The sequence below is a fragment of the Calonectris borealis genome, chromosome W (assembly GCF_964195595.1).
Source record: "Calonectris borealis chromosome W, bCalBor7.hap1.2, whole genome shotgun sequence".
NCBI classification, from domain to species: Eukaryota; Metazoa; Chordata; class Aves; order Procellariiformes; family Procellariidae; genus Calonectris; species Calonectris borealis.
The window spans coordinates 845227-869598 of record NC_134351.1 but is presented as its reverse complement, the minus strand read 5'-3'; the positions used below and the strand labels follow the sequence as shown (position 1 = coordinate 869598).

At 35.5% G+C, this 24372-nt stretch overlaps 1 protein-coding gene across 2 annotated transcripts in view; it reads left to right on the top strand.

The window, feature by feature from the left end:
• The window catches only part of LOC142075064 (E3 ubiquitin-protein ligase NEDD4-like), a 200159-nt gene that overhangs the window by 144563 nt on the left and 31224 nt on the right, over positions 1-24372 (top strand). For both annotated transcript variants that reach the window (XM_075136066.1, XM_075136067.1), the window contains 7 exons: positions 5064-5138; positions 7202-7261; positions 15105-15236; positions 15733-15852; positions 18366-18563; positions 19905-19982; positions 22077-22131. In XM_075136066.1, coding sequence (XP_074992167.1) covers positions 5064-5138; positions 7202-7261; positions 15105-15236; positions 15733-15852; positions 18366-18563; positions 19905-19982; positions 22077-22131 — 718 coding nt within the window. The remainder of the gene's footprint in view (positions 1-5063; positions 5139-7201; positions 7262-15104; positions 15237-15732; positions 15853-18365; positions 18564-19904; positions 19983-22076; positions 22132-24372) is intronic.

The following is a 24372-nucleotide window of genomic DNA, read 5'->3' as shown; positions in this document are numbered from 1 at the left end:
CTTTCCAGCCACTCTTCCCCAAGCCTGGTCTCAGGAAATTGCTGGTCTCGGGAAACCCTGAGCATACAGTTAAAATTACCTTCAAAAAAATGCATCATAATTTCACCATTGAGCAAACGGCCTTGAACAACAGAATTCCTCAATTTAGATTTAATGTCGTCTTCTAGTGTGAGTTTAACTTCAGACTCTGCTACTGTTACACCTTTAGTGAAACAAAATATGTAATACTAGAGAGTATCAAGCTAAGAATTTCCAAAGAAAAGGGGCAAAACTGCTAACACTCTTTCAGTCATCATCCATTTTACTACATGATAATTTTTCTTAAGTTCAGTTTTTTAACTATACATGTTTATATTAAAGCATGTGCTTTCTTATATTAGGATTGTATAAACCCCTCGTAGTTTACTGGATTAACTATTATAACACTAACAAAGGATTGGAATTGAAAGTAGGTAATTCTGATTAAATCCTCCACAAGTTTGTAAATGGCTAGTCTGGAAAACAATTGTCTCTCACTGTAAGAGTTTACTTGAGGTAAAACGAAAAAATGTTCTCTATATTTGGGTTATCCATTACTTTGTCAGACTGATGATACCACAAAAAATAAGGATAATACACTTGCCAGTGGAGGAATGTCTTATGTCTGTGATTACAGAAAACAATTTTAAGTTTTAAACAGAACATCATGCTATGATTTATTCATTTTTTTATTCTTGGTGTATGCCATCATGGTACCTTTGCAATTCAAGAGATAAGAAATCATATTTACTCTTGTTCTGATTAAATAGAATCTTGATTAGGTGCAAGTTTTTCAGAAAGAGCTTACGCAATAGGTGTCTTATAATGATTTGAATGTTATCTAGAGGTTAGTTAGCAAATTATAGCTCTGATGGCTAACCATCTGCACTTGTGCTTTTGTAGATAACTGCAGCTTTTAGTAGACCTTCACTTGGAGGGCAAGAGGTTAATCAAATAGTTTCAGTGGCAAGATCAGGGCCTACATTTTTTACACCAAAAATAATAAATAAATGGTTTAGCTGCAAAGTTACCTTAATTAAAATAATTCAATTATTATATTCCTACACAAACTTTTATGAGCCATTAAGTGATAACATCTTTCTTATCAGTGCAATAAAAATTATAATCAGACACGCTTGCAAAGTAAGAAATTGTCAAAGCATTTGAAATCTCTGTTACTGTGCATTATCCAGTGTAAGAGGGTGTTGGGATACTGAAAGTGACGGAAAAAAGCCACGAAATTACTCTAAGATGCCTTGCTGGGGCAGCCAGAAGCCTGCATGCAGAGGCTGAGTGGGTCAGCAGTGTTTAGTGTGCAGCCCTAGCCTATCTGTCAAGGCAGCTGGTGTCTCTGAACTGTGCTTCCCACAGCTCTGGCCTCTCTGAGGGCTCACTGGCCTGATCCAGCACTTAAGTCTGAGCTGGGTCAGTGACCAGTGCTTACCCCGGGCTAATAAGTCCTCCCAATTTGGAGGTTGGCAAGCACAGTACAGAGACATCCAAGAGCTTCCTTTGGATTGAGCCAGGAGAAGTTTGGCACTTCCAGCTGGACACAAGCTATAATCCATGTGCTCAGGCATGCCCACGTGACATTTCCTCTTGATCCAGGTTCCCGAAGGCTTGTGAGATCAGCTTCACAACTTTGCATGGAGGAAGCTTGGATCCAGGGTTTTTCCCAAACCCACCAGCTCTAAACTGGCTTTGCATAACGCTGGCTCAGATCTGCAGGTCGTGGGCTGAAACTAGAAGCCCTTACAGTTGCATTTCCCCAACAGCATGCCCATGCTAGTATATCCAGCCTGACCTTTGATTGTTTTACATGGAGACACCTTCAATGTCTCTACATCCATACATAGTTAACCTACAACACAGCTAAATTGCCAACAGATAGTTGAGGAGTGATTGTATGTGCATTAAAGTATTTTGTCAATCTCCTCATATATCTATGTAATGCCAGAAAACACTTCAGACTTGCTGGTTAATACATTTGTCAGACAAATCCTTTCACATTAATCTTTAGCATAAGAAGCAAGGTGTAATTACATCTTTTTTTCTGTATTTTTTTTAAGTACTGATCTTTTAACAGAATGTGCTCTTAAGACTGATGTTTTCAAGTAAGAGTTGGAGTTTCTAATATGCCTCTCAAATAGTTTGCTTCATGGTGTTGCTTCGTTGTCTTTCAGTGGTACATAAGGGTGCCCATATGAGTGGTTATAAACATGCTAGGTCATTTGCTTGTTTATTAGTGCATTCATACCCGTACCATTTATATCCAGAAAAGTGTAATGCTAGTTACTCTTTGATTAAGGATGAGGTATTGTTATGCAAATTAGTAAGTTTAAGAATTACCCAAGGCTTGTTTCTGTACATGGAACTTAGAACCTCAATCAAACCACACAGAAAAGCTGTGTGAGAAAATGCATTTGAAGTGAAATGCTATTTAGATGCTGATTGATTTTATTGAATACTCTATAAATACAGTATTTTATTGAATACTGGTCAGCCCTGAAGTGGTCAGGCAGTTGGAGTAGATCCTTGTAGGTCCCTTCCAAGTGAAATACTCTATTCATGGCTTGCTTTGTTGCCAGCTCTCATGACTACAGTGTTTGTATATTTTTTTCATTATATGGGATTTCTTGTGAGTAACAAAAACGATTCCTGATGCCATGCCTAATGCCTTCTAGATGTCTCGGTACCAGCTATGGGGATATTCCAAAATTACTGTAATACTGTCGTATTGATTATGTTGGACTACACCTTGTAGACCAGGCATTAATTCTACAGGGTGATGGTTGCTAACTGATGTAGGCAGTCCCTTCTTAAACTTAAAGATTATTAGCATGGCACATTAGTTCCTTCTGAAACATTTTTTAAAAGGATAGCAACAAGTAAAAGCTGAAATTATCTTTGGAGGTCTTCTTGTAATTTTGGTATGTGAAGAAGCTTCTGTGGCTGAGAGTTCCAAAAACAATCTCGTAGCAAGTTGAAAATGTAATTATTGATCCTTGTCACTTCTGAGGTGCTGTCCCTTTATATTCTGAGCCTGTCCCATATGCAATGGAATTCAGTGACTTGACACTGTGCTTTACCACCTTATTTTTGATAAATCTCACAGGTTTGTGAGGAATTACATTTTAGTACCAAGCAGACATGCTAGCATATGTTAGGGCTTTTTTGTTTCTGATTCATGATCATGAAGGATGTGTCTTGGGAAGTTCAGAAACTAGAAGGCAAAGAGAAAAATTAAGATTTGAATTTTTTAAAAGAAATACTGTAAATTTTAAAGTAAATAATTTTTTAAGACTTTGGGGTCTCATCCGTAGTATTTGATTTTGGATTTATTTTTTGATGCCTAATTTTTGTCAATAATGCATGCCATCTGTGAATTTCACCATGAAGTAATGAAAACCAAGGTGAAGCATTCACCCCCTGAAGAGCTGTATCACAGTTTTTATTGCAATGTCTGGTTTTAAGAGAAGTGTCATCTGCTTAATTTTTGTCTAAGAAACAATGTTCTTGGCTTAATTGCTCACATTTTTTTCCATCCCTCTTATAATTTTTTCTTCCTGGACAAATTGGCCTGCTTTTATGTAAAGATTTCCCATCACTTACAAAATCATGTGGGACAGAGGATTTTTAACGTAAGAGTTGCCCTTTCTGTTTGACCTTTCCAAAGAAATTCGTAACAATTCACCTGATCCTCACCAAGTTCAAACCAGAATTCCTGGAGTCAGTATTTTGACCAGGGGTAATACTGCTGCATTCTGCCACTGTTTTTATGATAGCAGGAAAAAAAAAATCACATCTTTTTTCTATCAGAATGTGTTCATGTTGACATTTCTCCCTTAGAATAATGAATGAGCCCTTTCATTTTATAATATATATGAAGGGTCACTATCAACAGAGAAATTGTATATACCACTACCTGGTAAAGTAGAAGTAGATACTAACTGTTTACAGGAGATTTTGTTACAAAGAGGTTTGTTACCTGTAAATCATAAGTAATCTGTCTAGTAATTGGGTATATTCTAATGTCCTTTTCTTTTGGTATTATTTATGTTATATTTATAGGTGCCCTAATGATCATTATAATATAGAGTTCTATCTCTAGCAGTTAGTTTGGTTTCGTATGAAATTTCTGGATTAACTCCAGACAGCAAACTTCTGAGCACTTCTCTGCCATGTGTTAAACAGTAAACTTTAAAGCTGTTCTTAATGTTATTATTGAAGAGTAAGCTAAGCATCATGTACTAAGATGCAAATTTGGGAATTTCTTAATAGGGCAACAGATGATCTCAGCAAGGCTCGCACTGTGGCTGTAATCCCAGTGAAAGTTCTGCAGAACTTGCTGCTTTCCCAGCCCCAGGCTCAGGATGTCATAGACATCAGAACCACATAATCATCCCTTGTGTAGGATTGGCATCCTCTCGTGCCCCTGTGCGAGTAACGAATTTAGGGGTTAACTGGTGCAGTAAGCCGTATGTAGAAAATTATTAACTCTAGCCTATTGATTTTCCAAGGACTACATTGCCAGCATTCAGCCAGAAGTTTTACATTTTCCTTATGCTGCTTATGCTCCCTCCAGGTTCTCTAAAATGTCTTCCAAAGGTACTTGAAAGTAGTTTCTCAAAAGTTCCATGGCATTTTCACGTCCCATTATGTCTTTTGTTAATCTTCCCCTTTACTGCTGATTCCACAACTGTTGATTTTCCTGCGTGTTTTCCCAGATGGGATGGCCTATCCTCTTCTCTTAGATTAGGTCAATAAAACATTCTGACTTGGATGCTAAAGGTGAGTACAAAATGTGTATCAAAGTACTTTCCTTTTCTCAATTAATCTGAAACAGTCCAGGATGGAATGCTGAGAATTTAGATTTTTCATTGCTTGCCACGTTTCTGTAGAAGTATTAAAACTAAAGACACCGCAACACAAATCGGGTTTTTTGAGGGGTTGGATTAAATGGGAGAAGAATGAAATTACTGAATAAAAGCCCATTTTTCTAAGACACCTTAACTTAAAGACATCTTTCTTTTTTTTGTTTCCAGCAAAGGGATCCTTCTTCAAGATTAAGATCTTGCAGCGTAACAGACACAGTTGCTGAACAGTCTCAATTATCCTTGGTAAACCAAAGCTAACTTCTATTTCTTTCCTTTCGTTTCAACATTCTCTGATTCTGAATAATATCTTTTCTTAGGTCAGTTCTGGTCAGATATAGATCAGTAACTGGTATGGGCATATGACTATCCCAAATAGTAATGGATACCAAATTAATATCATCATGGTCAGCAACTAAAATTAGGACATTCATGAGAGGGAACAATGTTTTGAGACTGAGAGCATAGTCTCACACTAACTTTAGTTCTCTAGCATAGAAATCTAGTTTACTAAACCGTAGCTATATAGTCAGTGGAGACAGAAAATCCTCCAAGCGGTGTTTTCAGCTGGGGTAGGAGAAGGCAGCGGCACCATCTACACTTGGAACTGTAGCAGCCACAGGACTCTGCTATCAGGTATATTTTTGTGTCCTGTAAATTGATTTTACTTGGAATATATAAATCTGTATAACATTAAAAAAGATTGGTGTTTTACCTAGTTGTAGTTAAAAGGAGCCTTTTTGTGATAGTCCTTGTACGATAGAACCCAATAGCATTGCATCTGTAGTTTTTTAATCTGAGTGATTTAGGTAAGTAGCTTCTTCTGCAATTTTATTTAAGTAGATTCTTCAAACAGGAAAAGACACAAAGATGTTTTTTTTAAAAAGATTCTCTTTCACATCATAACCATGCACACCTTTGATCTAATTGATAGAAAGTTCTATGTATTTTGTCCCACAAACCAAGTATGAGGATTGCAAAGGTGGTAAGCTACAGAGAGACTACTTAAAATAGGATTGTGCAAGATATGCTTTTGAACAAAACTGTTCAGATTTTCAAAATAATTTAATATTTTTAAAAACGATACTTTTCTTCCAGGAATTTTTTTCCAATTTTTTATTAGAAATACATTACATGTGAATCTACAAATAGCAAATTTGTTTATCTTCTTTATGGAAATATTGAGTAAATAGAGTATATCAATAAGTTTGTTATTAAAGCTGATGTCTCTCCTTTGCTTGTTCTTACTGTTGCTATTGGGCAGACGTTTGCAATAACCATAGTGTTTTTCTCCTTGTTTAATTTAACATGTTCTAGAAGTTGTTTAGTTTATCTACATTTGCTGCTTACAGATGCATGTAATAGCTGTTGTTCAAAGAACTGCTTCTGAAGTATTATCTGCCTCTTTACTTTCTCTTCTGGGTAAACAATGGTGTGGTTTCCGGTACAATTACACCTGAATTGTCTTCTCTCTCTACTAGACAAAGTTGTCTCCTAATGCAGTCTGTTCCAGAGGTGTTCTGCTTCTGTATTTAATATCACTTTATGGAGTTTGGGTTTCTCATCACTTTATGGAGTCTGGGTTTCTTTAACTGGTGTAGTCAGATTGGGATTGGTGATACGTCTTTCACTTTATTACTGTAGAACACTCAGTTCTTTCACTTTATTACTGTAGAAATGAATCTTTCAAACATTCATTTGCAGATGTTTGAAACAGCGGAATTGAAAGCATTGCTCTAAAACAAGGCTGCTACCTGATCTTAACCATATTTAATCTTACTAAGCTAATAATAATTTATCTTCTAGCAACTAAATATGTACTTTCTTTCTAAGTACAGTGCTGTTCTTGACTGTATTAATCCTTACTGAAGATTCAAAGTACCAGTTCCATCTTTTTCATCTGACTTTTTCTGTGCACTCATTGATGACCAGAATGTATCCATTTCGGTTTTAAATACCATGTTTATGGGCAGAACATGCAAAATTTGTTTGGGGGAAAAACAAAGGAGATCATGTTACATTTAGAGTGAATGTTCTTATTATTATCATTAGCAATACTGAACATATAGAACTGGATACAAGAACTCTTGAAATTAGTTCCCTTGGTGGTTTTTGTATGAGATTCTGACTTGGTTATCAGTGATTGATGACTCAGGTTTTTTGCTATTATCTTAAACATTATTTCCATCTAATTGCCCTCTTTTAATAAATTTGAGTGTCTGTGATTCCTTACTCCTAAAGATGTGATGGTAATCTATGACCTTCATCACTAAATATACTTATCTTTAACATTAATTATCATTTAACAGCAGAGTGGTCCATCTAGGAGAGCTCGTTCTTCAACTGTCACAGGTGGTGAGGATCCAACGGTAATAATACTCTTTATCAAGCACTATCTCTAAATAAAATGTGGGTAGATTTAGGTCCTGTAAAGCACGGAACTTTTTTTCACAGAGCAGCAGTGTGTTGAATGAAACACAGCCACTGAATCAATAGTTATTTTTTGTTGTTGTTGTTTCAAATTTTCTCAAAATTTCTCAAACCAGTGCAATTTCACCCAAATACTAGCATGTTTTTATGATGTGGATGTGCCACTGAGTTTTAACAAATCTGTGCAGTAAGGAAATACCACAGGCTTCTGAAAAATGAAAGATATAATACCTAATTCTTTAAAAACTGTCTATTGAAAGAATCAGGGATTAGAGGCATTAAATCAATATACATGTAGCTGTGTTTTTAGCTTGCTTCTGTCTTCCCTTATTCTCCATTAGACTAATTCATTTTAATTCTTAAAGCTGATCTTAATTTGAGAACCGTGAAGGTACAGTGATATATCATACAGTTCTTAATGGTCTTATTTAATGCCAGTTTTCATTTTCCAGTAGTTGTTCAGCAGTCCAAGGCTGAATTTTTATTTTGATTGTTCAATAAAATTCTGGAAGTGCTTTTCTGAAAGTATAGTACAAAGAAAGTGGTTTTAATTTATATTGGACTTTGTCAAAAACATCCCATACTTTTTTAACCTGATTAAATGTCAGTCTGAAGCAAGTTATTTCATAGAAATCCTTTTAGTAACTATCATAAATAGCTTTTACGAATATATGCGCTCTTAGATAATTTGTTTCAGGGAAAGAAATATAATTTAGACTTGATATGTTTCCTATTTGTATGTGGTAATGTCAGATCTTAATTTGGGTGTTGATGCATCATTCTGTAATATTGTATATATATTTATTGCTTTTTGAATTTTAGAATCAGAGAAGCATACTTGTATTTTGTTCCTGCAAATAGCAAACTTTTTTGTGTCCTTGCAAAACCTGCTTGACGACTTAATCATTAGATAAAATGCATGCTATATCGAACTGTAATGTAAAGGTCTTTTGTTGGCAGAGCATCTTGTCTTGATTATACTTTTTAGAGCAAAATATTAATATTTTTCTGCAAATAACTGAGTTCAAACTTCACTGACTCATAATTAATACAGCTATATCAAAGATGTTTTACCTAATTGCATTGTAGCTTACCAATGGGACCCTACCCCCCAACTTTGTCTTCATTCAGCGTGCATTTATACTCTGAAATCCAAATCTGCAGAGGACTTAGGACTTAAATAGGATTCATGCATTTAAATCCAAAAGCATCATCTTCAAAGGTTGCCGTTCTCTTTGTCCTTTAGGCACCTAAAGTTTCTAGGCGTACAATCTGTCAGTAGTAGAAGTTTCTAGGTCACTTTAGTTTTGCTTTCAGAATCCCTGTAAAACCCCTTATTGGCCTGGGACCCGCAAATTAGACGGTCTTCAGCCTCAGTCCCTAAAGAAGCACAATTCTGCAGGCGTGCTGGGAGCATGCCTAGCACAGAGGCACAGGGTTGGACTGCACAAAAATGCGATGCTGTGGCATCTTAAGAAGTGATGATGCCCCTTTTTATAACTGGCTTCGTTGAGTTACTTAAGAGCAACAAGCACAGAGTTCCGTGCCTTCCTACATGTGAGATGATTCAATCCACATGGCTCTTTCAGGAATAGTCCCAGCGCAGGACTGTCTTTCCTCTTGAATCTGTTTTGCAATGAGAATGGAAGACGCGTTGCGCTGGCGAGGGAGCGATAACCATGCTTGGATCTTTAGCCTGGTGACCAACGCACCTGGCGAGTTGAGCCTCTTCAGGAACAGCAGTTAAACCCGAGAGGGGCATATCCTGATTGATTGCTCTAATTGCTGTTGTTTTGTGTGAGAGTTGATATTACTGTCATAGCAGTTACCATCTGTTTTAGTGTGTGACTAAAGTAGGAAAAACTCTGTGTTGATTTGTGGTTTGTCTTAGCAAAGACAAACCTGGGGGGCCTGAGGAGGCTATTAAAGGGCATATTCATGCAAACCAACATTACCTGATTTCTTTCCCCTCCCATGGGTCCAAGTCTAAGCATTTAGATAGCTCATAAGAAATAGATACACTGAATATTATGTATAACTGTAAAAACATTACATCTGCCGAAGATATAGCACGGCTGACTTTTTATGTTGTCAGTGACAGAAGATGAGTAGATTTGTTACTTGAGTGTGTGCAGTGAAGTAGGTGTTGATGATTGTAGATGAAGTGCATGTTTGGGTAAATATATCTGTGGTTATTAACCACTTTGCTTTTCAGGATTTATGTATGTTTTTAAGTCCCCAAGATCCTTTACCGTTCCTCTGTGAAGGCTACATTGTAAAACTAGGCTGTGCAAAACATAAGTTAGTGCATCATGTGTCCCAACGTCTCTATTCTTGTGACATTTTGTCCTTAACCATAATACTCTCCCCCCGCCCCCCCATTTATTTAAGACAGTTGTTAAAAAGTGTTCAGTTTTGGGGAAAAAGGCTCTTGATAAATCTCCGAAGTTTCTACTCTATGTGGTAGAATATCTTTTACACTAGTATCTAACATATGGAAAGGAAGTTGAAGGGCAAACTCTGTTTTGCAGATTGCATTATGGGTTGCATTAATGCACAATGAATAGTAAGGAGAAAGGCTGCTGACAGCTGATTTATTTTGACAGTGTGTTAAAGAGAAAGGAAAGATCAGGTGGCGTAACTAGAGCATCTTTCTTGTGTTTCTGTATCCTCACAGTCGAAGTTGATGATTTGCAGCATGCCGTCATATAGTGAATAGATTGCCTATTATTACAACTAAATGATTCAATTTTTTATTTTAAAATCTCTGAATTATCCACACCTTATGTTTACTCTGTACTGTAGACAATACTAACAGCCTGAATAGAGCAAACATATAAGAATGTGTAGCAGTCATCCAGTGGTCCAGAAAATCTGTGAATCACTGTCAGCCCTCTCAATTTCTCCCAGATTAATCAGTTACCTTAATTATCTAATTTTAACTCGAACATCGTCTGTGGACTGTTTTCAGGCCACTTACTGTGGCCTTATTGACCACTGATTAATGATTTGGAAGCCACTAGAACAGTCTTGGAAAAGGAAGTCTCCTTATCATTGCCTGCCAGCTCTGTGAACTAAGACAAGTGGAAAAATAGCATAGTCTTTCCACCACTTGACTGTTTAGGAAAGAAATAAATCGGAGTCTCATAGTTTGTTTCAGTGGGTATTACTTAGTTTCCTCATCTGTTTTCCTCTGTTTTCTATTTCCTATTGTAGTATGTCAACTTTCTGACCCATTCAATATCTTTTCTCGTTTCCTTTGTTGATTATCTAGGCAGTTCTGCAGTTCATTGTGTCAACTATGCTTTTCTCTTAAAAAGCAAATATACTGACTTAAGCAAGAGTCCTGGGAAAAAGTCTTAAGAATATGAAGCAAGGCAACAAGACAAGAATTACAGTTTATTACTTTGCTGGAGCAAAGAATGTAGAGTGTAGAAAAAGAACGTATGCTCAATTTCAACATGAGCCTTCAGAAGCCTAAAGAGAGTTATCAAGTTTGACTGTGTAATGTAATTCACGTCTTCCATCTTTGGGTAGTAATTTTCCACTGAATACATATTTTTAAATGGAGTCATCATAAAACTCAAATCACTGTTTGTAAGGACGTGGAAAGAGTAACTTTTTTGCTTGCTTTGTGGTTAGTGTGGTGAATAAAGCTAAAGATCTAGAGACAGAGAGTCAGCTATGCAAGTAGCCTTAGTTGTAGCTTAATACTTCTCATGCTCTTGTGAGTCTGCATAGTAACTGGAAGTATGGACAGTATATACTTTAGGAAAAGAAAATATATTTTGTAGTAAGATGTAGAATACTTGCACTGAGAAATCTAAGTAGTAAAATAAGGAAAAACAGTGAAACTCTTAGCGTTTAAGATATTAATGAATGGATTGCAGATATTGAACTGGAAACTGGAATCATCCTTAGCCATCTAAGTTTTACCAATTAATTTTGCATTCATCCTATTCATCCTATCTATGCTGTAAGTGGTTATAGGTTTTTCTTATACTGTCAGCCATAATGCAGTTGCTAATGATTTTTTTTTAAATCTGGCAAAAAAAAGATTTCCTTTAAATTAATATAAATTCAATATAATTAAAAATCTGTTTGTGATATTTCTCACATGACTTGAAATTTCAGTCCTTTTAAGCTTTTACTACTCTTCCTTTTACTGTTAAAGTATCATTTATTATAGATAGCCATGACAGATAAGAGGAAGAACATACCCTGAATTCCCAGGAGACCAATCTCAATGTCTCTTTAAATGTTCAGGGCAATGGTAAGGTAGGAATAACACTTTTTCATAATGTGTTGGATTTTTAATTTAATTACAAGGATTAGAAATTTTTATGTTAAATATACTTAGCTTTTTTCCATCAGAAGAATGGTCATCACTGCAGTTGTTACTTTACCGGGAAGACTCCTTTCTAAAACTAGAAAGCTTCACAATTGGTTTCTAACCTATGTTGAAGGTATCTGATAATTTTCAAGGCTGATTCTTCCCTTGGTTTTATTTTAAGATCATACTAAAAAAGTTTAAAGAGTCTTCCTTAATAATCTCTTACTCATGTTGTATTCCAACATTCATTCCAAGTGCTCATGGAATTCAGTTTGCATTCACCTAGTGAGAATTTAAGAGCTCAGAGCCATATATGAATGTTAATACTTTGTAGGACTGAGTCTTCAGTCTTTCATCTTTGCCAAAATCATTTGCCCGTAATGCTGATCTCCTTCTGCCTGCAGTTAGGCTGCTTGTATATTAATCAGCCCTGAAACAGAGGCTGTGTTTCTGGTGGTCATATCAAATATGGGCAAAATACTTAAAAAAGAGGCGGCACCTTTTGCTTACTCTAAATTGTGGATATCATTACTGTGATGCATATATGCCTCTGCCTACAGTGGTTTAACTCAGGCTCCCAAGGGCTGGATGAAAGAAAACCCTGTATCTACCCCTAGTTCATTGGCTTACTCGTTCTCTTGTAGTACGTCTCAGCCTCACATCTCCTTCCAGAGTTTGTGCGAGTGATCAACTCTTCCCAGCAAATATTTTCTACATCTAATAAAAATATCGGGATTGATGCTAAATCATAGTGTTACTGTGTAGTGCTGTATTTGTATTGACTTCCAAATTTGAAGTTGGCTTTCAGTAGTTAAAGTGACTCCTGTTATTAACAAAATGAGCAAAGACTGCATATGAAGTGGCAACAAAATATCTAACGTCGTGCACAAAATTCAGTCTGTATGCTCTGTTTCTCCTTTATCTAGCACAGCAGCACATCTTCTCCATGAGATGCCCTGAAATTGCAGAAGTGACAATGATACACCTTCATGTTTGATACAGGGTAACATGTTTTCTGTGGAAGAAGAGAATGAATGAAAGTATGACTGTAAATGAGAATTCTTTCCATTTTGGGCTTACCACCTAAAAAGGGTTTTTTGGTTTTGGTTTGTTAGGTTTTTTTTTTTTAAGATGTAAAGAATACTATTGTCTGAAATAAAGACATGACTTTGACTTCTGCAGTAGGCAATTGCCTTAAATATGTAGTCCTTCGCGAAGCGAATTGGATTAATGAGCATTGGAGTAATTTGACCTTTAGAGCAAAGGACAGTTCATAGTATGCATGTGTTTCTTAGCCTTCCTCCCTTGTTATGTCCAGTAACTGTCTGTTGTCAGACATTTGGTTTTACAGTCAGTCTTTCTTCAAACCATGTTTTTAAATGCAGCATCCTGCTTCTTTCAGGAAAGGTCTTACAAAAAACGTCTTCTCTTTTCCAAGCAGTCTAAAAAGAGTTCATAAATGTTCTTCTTGTAAGCAGCAGATTGTTGGGGGTGGAAGGGGCAGCAACCAGAGCTGCTTTCTGCATCTTGGGCATTGATACAAGTCCTTTCTCTAGCTCCGATGTCAGAACCATTTCTTCCCAGTCTGACATTGGCATTAACTATTGCATCAGCTCAAGAACTTGCAGCGTTACAGAAAATTTGATATTCAGGTGCAACAAGCACAATAAGTTTAGCAGTTCAAGTACAGATTTTGCCTTTCTGTCTGCTGTGCTGCTTTGCAGTTCTACCTGTCAGCATTTAAACCTGAAATTCTTTAAGGACCAGTAAGTTCATATTTTACATCCATAAGAAAAATGCCACGTACATTGCTACAGCCCCTTCAGGGGAAGCCATGATAAAAGCAGACTGCTAGATGAAGGTGTTTTGGTTTGTTTTCTTAGCACTACAAAGCTGCCTATTTCTAAAGGAATTAATGTTACTGATGATGAATTAAAGCACTGCACAAACTGATAAGACAGTGCAGTTCAAGCACTGTTTTTTACTCTGTCATGTGATAAAGACCTTTAGGTTTTATCATCCTTCTGCTTTCAAGGCAGATATTTTGAAAGAGAAAAGTAATCTCTAGCATTATAGACTCCTGATAATTGATGTATGAATGTATATTTTAATGTGATGAATGTAATAATTAAACCAAATGCATCTTGAACCAAAGATCTAGACATAGATACTGAAAAGCACCTTGCACGTGCTAAGTCTTTGATGCAATTATTAATACATGTGCTTCATTAGAGAGCAAAAATACTGTCCTGCAGAATTTAGCAGTTTGCTTCTATCTGCTGTGAATGACAGAATTCCTGTATCTCTCTAGCTCCTAGTATTTACATCAATTACTTGAGAAAAACACCTATCCTGAGTTTTCTGATTTTCTTGTTTGCTTCACTGACAGCCAGGATACCTGTTCTTAATCTGTTATAAAAGCAAGTGATGTCTTAAGAGGAGTCCCAAACTAGAAAGTGACTAAGCTTAATAAACATGTAGATTTATGTAGAGGGTATGCTCTAAAAACGATAACTCCCTGGGCATGCTCTCCTTCTAAAACACGTATTCAGATGCAGACAGGGTCAGTGTTAAAAATTCTCTCTAGGCTATTTTTCTTCAAGAAGCTTTGCTGTTTGTGCTACAATGCATTTATTTTTTTTTCCTCTGTATGTCCCAGCAAAAAATGTCCAGTTGGTTTAAGCATTGAATATTTTCCTCACAGGAAGTACACAAGACAACATCAGCAACACGCAATAATATAATTACTGTGTTGAATAGTGACATAACTTGTTTAATGACAATTCATGCCTTTGGCATTGTTATCGTTATCTGTGTATGTTCTTTAGAACAATGTCTTTCTTGTGCAACTTCTAGTAAAAAAAATCTTTCACACCAAAATTTGGGCTCCAGTTTGGGGTGTATCTGGTGTCTTCAGGACACCTAACTCTGAATGTAACAAAATGGTTGAACTTCAGTTTTTGAACCCACAATAGTTTCTTGCAGCTGATTCAAGACACCCTGTGGTAAAGAAAAGAACAGAAACTTGGGAGATCTTGACTGGACTGCACAGTTACTTCAATTCTTACTTACCCATACTAATAAAAGGAAAAAAAATCCACCTTTTTAAGGAAAAATCATTAAAACACCAAGTTCCTTTTTGTCATTATGTATAATCTACAAATTAAAAAGTTTGAGGGCGTATAAGGTTAGCTGTTTTCTGAACAAGATACCTGAATCTGTGCAAAAGTGAATCAAAAGTTCTGTTGTGAGAAAAAATGATCTGACTCTAAGGTATGTGAAGAAGAGCTGATATTAAATGAAATAAGAAACCATATTTTTCTATATGTTTGTTGTGTTTAAGAATGTTTTAAGTTAACAAGTTGGTTTTTTTTAAACAAGAGACTTATGAAATATTTTTTTTTTTAGCTATTATAAAATAACAATACAGTAATTTCTTGCTTGAACAGCCTTCAGTGGCCTATGTACATACTACACCAGGCTTACCTTCAGGCTGGGAAGAAAGAAAGGATGCAAAAGGCCGTACGTATTATGTCAATCATAACAATCGAACCACAACATGGACACGGCCCATTATGCAGGTATGAAGATCTGGTATAATGCTCAATTTAAATAGCAAACACTTAGCATGTATTGAGTATAATGTCAGTTGAAGCAGCTCTTCAGAACTCTGAAATCAAAAAAAAAAAAAATCCTAAGAATTGTCATGACAACTCAGGACAATCATAAATTGATCGGGATTTTTTTGTTACTACTTTTAACTATGGTAAGGTGCAGAGTAAGTTGATTGCTACAATGGAAGGAATATACAGAGAGGTACATGTGAACTAATAAAAGGAGGCAAATGCATTCTTAGGATTGAATCTGAAAGTTGTGTTGATCTCTTAATAGTATCATACATTATTTGCTCTTCCAATGGAATTAAATTAAATACTTGATCTTTAGGAAAGTATATTTAATATTTTAATGATAATAAAAATAATAAAAAAATAAATAAATACATCATTTTTTAAGTTCCTAACTATGGATGATCTGTGTTTTTGACAACTTGCTAACTTAGTTTTCCTTCTGAAATAGCTTGCAGAAGATGGCATGGTTGGGTCAACAGCAAACAGCAGCAACCATTTAAGCGAACCCCAGATAAGACGGCCTCGTAGCCTCAGTTCACCCACAGTAACTTTATCTGCTCCACTCGAGGTGAGAGACGCTGATACCAACAAAAATCACTTATGTCTGATGTCTCATTCATTGTAACTTCTTATTTCCTTTTTAGTTACACAACACAGCCACTTTTCCCTGTTACTGATTTTGCCATAATATATTGCTGTTTTCTTTAGCAGTTTTCCATCTGGATCTTTATGTTGTACAATAGTATTGCTTAACTTTATGGTCATTGAATGATGTAATATATATGTGATTATTTATTTTGGTCAGCTAAAACATAATCTGTGTGCATGTCTGAAATATATGTTGTTGTGACTCCCTTCAAGTGCTCTGAGTGTATAAGATCAGAAATATTTTTTTAAGTGGAAACATTTATTGTGATGCTGATATCTTTGAAAACAATGCACACAGTTGAGTTTGGAAAATCTTTGAATTAAGATACTGATTGCATTTTATATTCCTTGTCTTTCAAAAGGACATTTAATTTCTTTTAAGTATCTTTAAAAGTAATTCAGAATAGTGTTGAATGATGTTCACTGCGACATATCTGAAGAATAACTGAAGTGGCTTCTTACGCAATCAAAGACAATGTGTGTTTTACTTCTGAAAGTGTGGTTAAAACTCTTGAATGAGTTAAACATGGCTGTGTTGAGGAGAGTAAATTCTTAAAAATTTCTTCTTCAGACTTGAAGTATGGCACCTTATTTGTCCTCTCTCACCGTCTCTTTCCTACTTGTGTCCCCTTTGCCCCTGCAAAAGTTTGCCAACAATCAAGTGAAGATTGTAACATTTAGTTCATTTTATGCATTGTTCTTCTTTGTTCCTTATACTGAAAAGTACTCAAACTATTGAGCAAATTGTTAAACAAAGGTAGGATTATTGGACAGATTGTAGTGAGGTGATTATGGTTCATATTTAAAATAAATTATCTGTACTTATATGTAATTCAGATAAATCCTTTAACAATGAACTACTTAAAACTACCCTTGCCAGTGTTAATTTTGAAGACCAAATTTACTGTAATTTAAATAAATTAAATTTAAAAATTCCGAGTATCTTAAACCAAAACATTAAGGGCATTCCTCTCCCTACTGACATTTTTAACAGTTGAGCTGGTGGAATTCACTGACTAAGCATCTGAAACTTGAGTTTCTCAGGGCGATAAGCTAACTTTTAAGGGCAATAACCTATTCCATAGCTACAAAACCTGTATTCTGTTCACTTCAGAATATTCAACTAATCAGTTTGGTGGTTAGTTTGTTCAATGCTCAGAAACCACAAGGGTGCTGAAGAGAACAAACTTGTCTTTTTATACCCACCTCTGAATTAGTTTTTTCTTTTTAAAAAGTAAGGTGTAGACTTACTAATATTAAAATCTTAAAGGATACAACCACTAGAAAAAAAAGGAGTTCAACTTTTTAGAAGTTACTTCCTTTGTTTAGATAGTTATTTTATTGTAAAATGTTCAACTTTTTTGGGTACAAGACATATGGAAAGCTTTTATTTAATGCAAGCTATTTTAAATGCTCCTTTTGAACACTGTAATCTAACTGCATTTTCTATCCAAATGCAGCACAAAACAAGCCACAAATAAGGCTAGAATAATTTTGTAAATATCCATGTTGATGCTTCGTTTTCTAATATAATGCTCAAAAAATAGTGATTAAATATAGGCTGAGTTAGAGAATTGCCAAAATAAGAATGCGTGGATTTACTGAATTTAATAATTAGTAAAACAAGAAGAAAACAAACTGTTACATCAGCCAACAAGAGCATGTTTTTGGAAAGTAACCGAAAAGTACAAATGCAAACAAGATTTAAACATGTTACTTAAGTCTTGTTTTCTGATTGTGATAGTCTGTATTTTCAAAGGTGAGTAAATCTGGATCAAATTCTTCAAGCTGTTTAGGCATCTAAATGTGCAGTTTCCCAGCGAAATTTTAAAAAAACCAAACACATCATGTAACTCCTGTTTTTAACCAATAGGCATTGATCAGTGAAGCAGTTTTGCGGCTGCGATCATTTATTTAAATAAATAAATAAATAAAACCCAACAAAAACCCCCAACTGTCCAAAATCTGTAATTGCAAACCTCCATTTATTTTAGGAACTTGTTTTAAGTTCATATTTAAATGTTTTGTCTGAAGCTATATTTGAGAAATGCATTGAAAAGTGGGTAACATTGCCTCACATTTAGGATACTCTCTTGCATCGTGAAGCACGAAGCAATGCTTTTATTTTTTCCTTCGTAAAATGAAATACTGACATGTACAGGGCAGCTGCAGTAAAATATATAATCAAATGTAAATACTGTGGACATTATCATTGCAGAGGGAAGTGATAAAACACTGTGTCCTTCACAGCAAAAAGCTCTGTATGTTATAAGGAGCAGACCTTAGCTAAGTAAGTTCTAGGAAATCAGTCCCAGCACTTAATTCTAGTATTAATTACATCTGGGATGAAAGCTATTTGCTGTGGTACCAAGTTATTCATTTTACAGTATTGAGTGACATTTGACAAATCTTAATATTTTTAATTTTCTTCAGGGTATCAAGGACTCCCCTGTGCGCAGAGCAGTGAAGGACACCCTTTCCAATCCACAGTCTCCACAGCCCTCACCTTACAACTCTCCTAAACCACAACACAAAGTTGCACAAAGCTTCCTTCCTCCTGGCTGGGAGATGCGAATAGCACCCAATGGCAGGCCCTTCTTCATTGATCATAATACTAAAACTACTACATGGGTAAGAGGAATTCTAGATAATGAATTTTAAATCAGCTGCCATGTTTTAAATGTTTCTATCTCTGTTTTCCTGCCTGTACACCCTCCATTTTATTGTGGCATTTGTCTTGTCTTTAAGGGGGGATTTGTCAACCTAACTTTAAAAAAACACTGATGTAGGAATCTCACTGAATCCTCCATGCAGTCATGCACAGTAGCTATAGACTGGAGCAGCTAATTTCCTGAAATGGCTATAGTGCTGCCATTGCTGCACTCAGAGAAAGGAAAACTTATTTGTTCATATCCTCTTAGATTTTGGTGCATTTGTACATCATATACCATGCAATAGTGTTCTGCATTTTGTATTTGACCTTTTTATACTTGAATAAATCATTGCATACTACTACTGGCCTTCAAATTCCCCAAATATGAGTTTTAGAGGCATACAGTGCAATGTCGTTTAGTTTGAGACTGTCCATAATTGTATTGTATTTCACTGTGACTAGCACTGCTTTTTTATTAATATAATCTACGTTCATCTTCAGTTAACAGAATCCATTTTATTACTTGTTTTATGTCATGTCCATTTCTCAGTAATTCTGCAACTTTGGTCAACAAATTGAAGAAATAAAATTACACTAGGAAAAAATGTCAAAGACAACCCAGCATTTCACATCATCATTGAAATATGAGTTGTACTTTAATTTGTTAGGCATCATTAAGATTCCCAGTGACGACTCTTTACATGACATGTTTTTCATGGTGGTTTTTAGTGGCGTTCCCAGGTGCATGTGGGTAAATTATGTGTATGGAAATCTCAAGCATTTTTTGTCTAGATTTGTCTTCTGTGATCAGTTTTACTTGCCCCTTTTTGCCTCATTTGGACATTGATGTAATAATACCTGTGCATTAATAAAAATGCAAGAAGCTCATTTTCATTCTTTTTGAGCCTTTTTGTGATAGGATGGCTTATTTCTTTTATGTGTTTAAGAGCCAAAATGTGTGTATGTATCTAAATGCCACTTAGGGGAGCGCATGCATTCCTAAGAATAGGGCTGTATTTTTGAAGCGTATCTCTGGATAGAGCACACTTAATGGAGTCAAAATCTTATATCACCCTAACTAACTCTTAACATTTAAAAAATCATTTCAATAGATGAATCCTAATAAAGTATGTGACACATCCAAATACTAAATGTTCTATCACTTTCATATGTTTTGTTTTATATGTTTTATTCTCAAAAAAAAAAAAAAAGAATAACTGTAATGTAGGAAGATTTCTTTTCCAGATAATTCTGTGTTTGACTTAGTATGTAGATCTAACTTGATCTGTTGGATTTACAGTTCTATATTTCTGTTACAGGAGGATCCACGACTGAAATTTCCAGTGCATTTGAGATCAAAAGCATCTTTGAACCCTAATGATTTGGGCCCTCTTCCTGTAAGTGATAATGTGTATGTATTTTAATATATACCTGCTATCTTATGTGAGATGATTTATTATTGCAGTCATATATTGTATGTGGACACATATGTTGCTGTCATCACTTTTCTGAAGATATTAAAGCTATGTTTATATATAGCACCAAAAAGCTTTATTGTGATCTGTGAATCAGGCAGGCTCTTTGAAGCCAGCCCATAGTATTTCTGAAATGTTAGCATGTTTCTTTCCTTATCTAAAGCTTTGAAGAAAGTTACCTTGGTTTTATCTCTGATTACGTGCTTTTAGATAATTACCTGTTGCTAGAGCAGATTGTTCAAAGCGAGCGCTACTAATGTACCACCATACATTCGCATTCAGAAATCTAAATAAATTTTGATTTTTCAATTAAACTTCCATATTCTGCAGAGAAAATTACCATCTTAACGTCAGAAATTTTGTCACACTTGTAACCAAAGCATAATATTGATTTACAGCCATGGCAAATACAGAGCTTTGCTTTGTTTTTAAAAAAATGCATCCTTAATGGCAGAGACTAGTCTATGAAAGCTAGCACTTTTTCTAAGGTGCTGATTTTTACGGTGTAGTGTTAATTCAGCTCGTTGCCTCATATATACTAAGCATACTTTTGAGAAATTGCCATTGAAATTGTACTTGCAACACTGGAAACCTTAGTGACGAGCCGCTAATTGTCACCAGCACTTTCAGTGCTCCAGCATGTATTACGGACAAGCTGTCTGCAAAGAGCTGTGCCAGCGGAAGAGACTACTGTCCCACCCTACAGGACATGGCAGGTTAAATTATTTTAGTTTTAAACAGTTTGAATAACAAGTCTTTAATCCTACTCATTTTCATTGAGCTGGCTTACAGTTTACTTAGATGAACCACTCTGCCAGCAGACCAAAATGAGTGCTGCTTTTGGGCAAGAGTGGTGACAAATGCTACCTTTGGTGAGGGGCAATAACCTCTGTTACCGCCTAGGATCAGACATCCTCCTCTAAAACATCCTAAAATCTCACTGCCCTTGTCTTGATTAGCAAAAAGTTTTGCCTTGTATTTAAATCAAGCTAGGCCATTTGTCAGGCCCAGTGTCTTGAATCACTGATTAGATTGAAAACTATGCGCAGCTGAACATATTTACTATGATGCATTTCCTGGTTACAACACAGCAGTAACGCAATTTGTTTTTAAGAAAACAGCTGTGGAAGTAGCTGTTCTTTAGCAGTTCTTCAGATACATTAAGCATGCATTAATCTCGAGGACACATTGCTTAGATTGCATGGGAGTAACTGAAGGGCCAATTTACAATTTATTCTGTTAATTGCAAGAGGTAAAACATGCAGTGAAATCAGGATAGCCTGACATTTATCACTAAAAATATATAATCAGTAACAGATTGAAACTCAGTTAAACAGTCTGTTTTTGAGTGAGGTAGGAATGACTACAGAATTTAACAAGAGTTTCTCAAAAAAGATTGAAATGAAATTTTTTCTCATCTATGTTTTATAGAAGCTGATACAGGTGGAATGTAGAGCGTACAGGTGGAATGAGCGCTAGACTGGACAGCATTGCATATACTAACAGTGTGCCATTTATTCTCCTTGCTATACTATAATCATTTGGAAAATGAGAAAAGGGAATGGATAAAAAGGGTAGAATTGAGGACTAGGTTAGACATTCTTGTCCCCCAGTAATGGGATCCTGGCTTACATATTTACTGTGAATAACCCACATGTGTTTCAGAAGTAGAAGCATAAGCTCTGAAACCTAACCAATGATAGACAATCTGTTCTTTGTGATCATTTCCTCATAGTAGGAAACAGGTATAAACCCTGATGCAAGAAGTTTCCACTTCCAAGCTTTAAAAAAAGTATTTACTGTATTGGATACAGTTACCTGTATAAATAGCCAGTTCTTTGAATCTTCCTAGATTTTTGGCCTTGACATAATGCGTCTGTGATCGTTTTGTGTTTTCTACCTCACAAGCATCTATCAGACAATTTAAGTAGGTGTGGATAATGTATTGCTTCATGATGTGTGAGAGTGGTAGTATTTCACTTAATTTCTCTCTCTTTTTTCATTTCCCAATTCCAGCCTGGTTGGGAGGAAAGAATACATTTGGATGGAAGAACGTTTTATATAGACCATAGTAAGTAAGCGTTCAGGTACTACAGCAAATAGACAAAGGGAGGTAATAAATATTGAAGTGAAAGCTTTATAATTTTACTCTTCATTTAGGAAGCCAGGTGTTGATATGTGGAGACATTGATACCAGAGACTTAGTGCCCTCATACGGTACTGTATATTCACTGAAAGCTTGCTTTTAATTGGCTCATCAAGCTTTGTCCCTCTCTGACTTGTGAAGCATTAACATTTCTTCTTTGTGGTTTCTTTTGTTCTTGTTGATATTTTGGATTCGTTGTTGTTGTTGTTGATGATCCCGTGGCTTATTTGCACTTAATAAATTAAAATACACACTAGGAATAGAAAATAAGATGAGAAAAGATCATATAGCCACAACTCCACATATAGGCACTGGAGAAATTAGCACTGATAAGTACTCTTCCCTCTCTTTTAAGAAGGTCTTGTGGCAGTGCTGATTCTGATCTTATTTCCTATTTATAGCATGTTAAACTGCACCCAGCCCATTAATATTACGCAGTTCTGTTAGTGAAGTTCTAGTGTAAGTGATGTTTCATTGTAGACTTGTCTTATTACAGCATCTCAGAACTACTGTGTGAGTTTTTGTTGTTGTTTGAAAATAAAGCAGCCCAGAAAGGTTGGGTTGCTGCTGCTTCTTCCTTCTTTTTTTTTTTTTTTTTTTAAAGACTTCAGCTGGACTTTTTAATGAGTTATTTCTACTGATGGCATAACCTTCACAGAAATAGCTAACTCACAAAACCATCAGAAGAGGGTACATATGCTATGCAAAACTTAAAGAATTAAAATCTTAAACTATTATACATATTTGATAGCATTAAGTTTTTCCTTCAGTATCAGTAACACTGACTCCTATGCTTATCTGTAGTTGTATATATGACATTTTTAAATCATTATTAAAAGACTGTCTCTAAAGTAATATGAATTTTGAAATTGTAAAAATGGTTTGAAATAAAAATTAGAAGTAATACACTCGTCAAGCACAAGATTAACCTCTTTCAAACATCAGTACAGAATTATTATTCTTTAAAGCTTCTGTAATTGTTTTTCCCAACAGATATCTGGAAACTTAAATATGGCAAATAAATATGCCACTGAAGAGTCACAGAATAAAACTGTCTTATTTAAAGTATCTGTATAATTGTTGAGCCTCCCAACCTCCCTTAAAAAGTTTTAATTTTTCAGTCTCCTAAATCTACTTCAGCATGTGTTAGTCTCTAAAAGTAAATGGAATGTTAAAGTTGTGCGTCAATTAGAATTCCCCAAAGAATTTATAATTGTTACAAAACTAAATTTATCTGCAGCTGAAATCTCTCTGGTCCCTCTTTTGACCTGAGTTTTTTTAGCTTTTTATAGAGCAGTTTTTACAAAAGTTTAGAGGGTTATTTTATAATGCTGCTTGTTTGCAGCAAATATCCTTTTGGTCTCAATCTGGTGCCACACCACTACAAGTGGACTGTAGGAGCAGAGGTGGTGCCAGTGATATTACAGTGGACACGTTGCAGCTCCATTGTGATAATGTTGTGCTCACTATTTAGGGAATGACTGCAAACAGCATTCAGTGCTCAGAGATTTGGCTTGAGCAATCTCAGTAACAGCATTTGTTTTACAGTATCGATGAGGAAACGCGATAACATTTGACCATAATGATAGGTTTGTGACAGAGCCTGCTGACTCCTACTTGTCTCATGGCTAACTTGAGAGCATAGGCTGAAATCAGTCATGGGTGCGATCAGCTGTGCTCACCCTAAGTATGCAAGTCTCGCTAGTCCATTACTATGATAAACTGGCCATCATTTCAGTCATTCTCTGCTAAAGCGATTAGTTAAGATGCAACAAATGTAGTCAGTTTCATTATTAGAATACAATAGAAATGTTGAAAGTGTTAATAGATTCAGCTACTATTAATGTTCTGATTCCCCAGATAAATTTTGTAATTTTCTGCATAATAATCCCATACTGATGTCCTGTTTTTGAAATGTTTGTCTCATCCCTGAGAGAAACTGTAAAAAAGTCTAATGCAACCAGCACAGAAACCTCCTCTTGTGGAGCAATACAAATTGCTATTAAGCATGCCATATAAACTAGTAAAGCAAAGTACTGTTAAAATAATTTAGGTATTACTTGTATCATAGTAGCCTGAAAATATAATCTTTTTAGATTTTAACTGCAAACAGTTCTAATTTCTGCAGCGGTCAATCTTTTAAGAAAAAATACAGTCTCAAGTTCT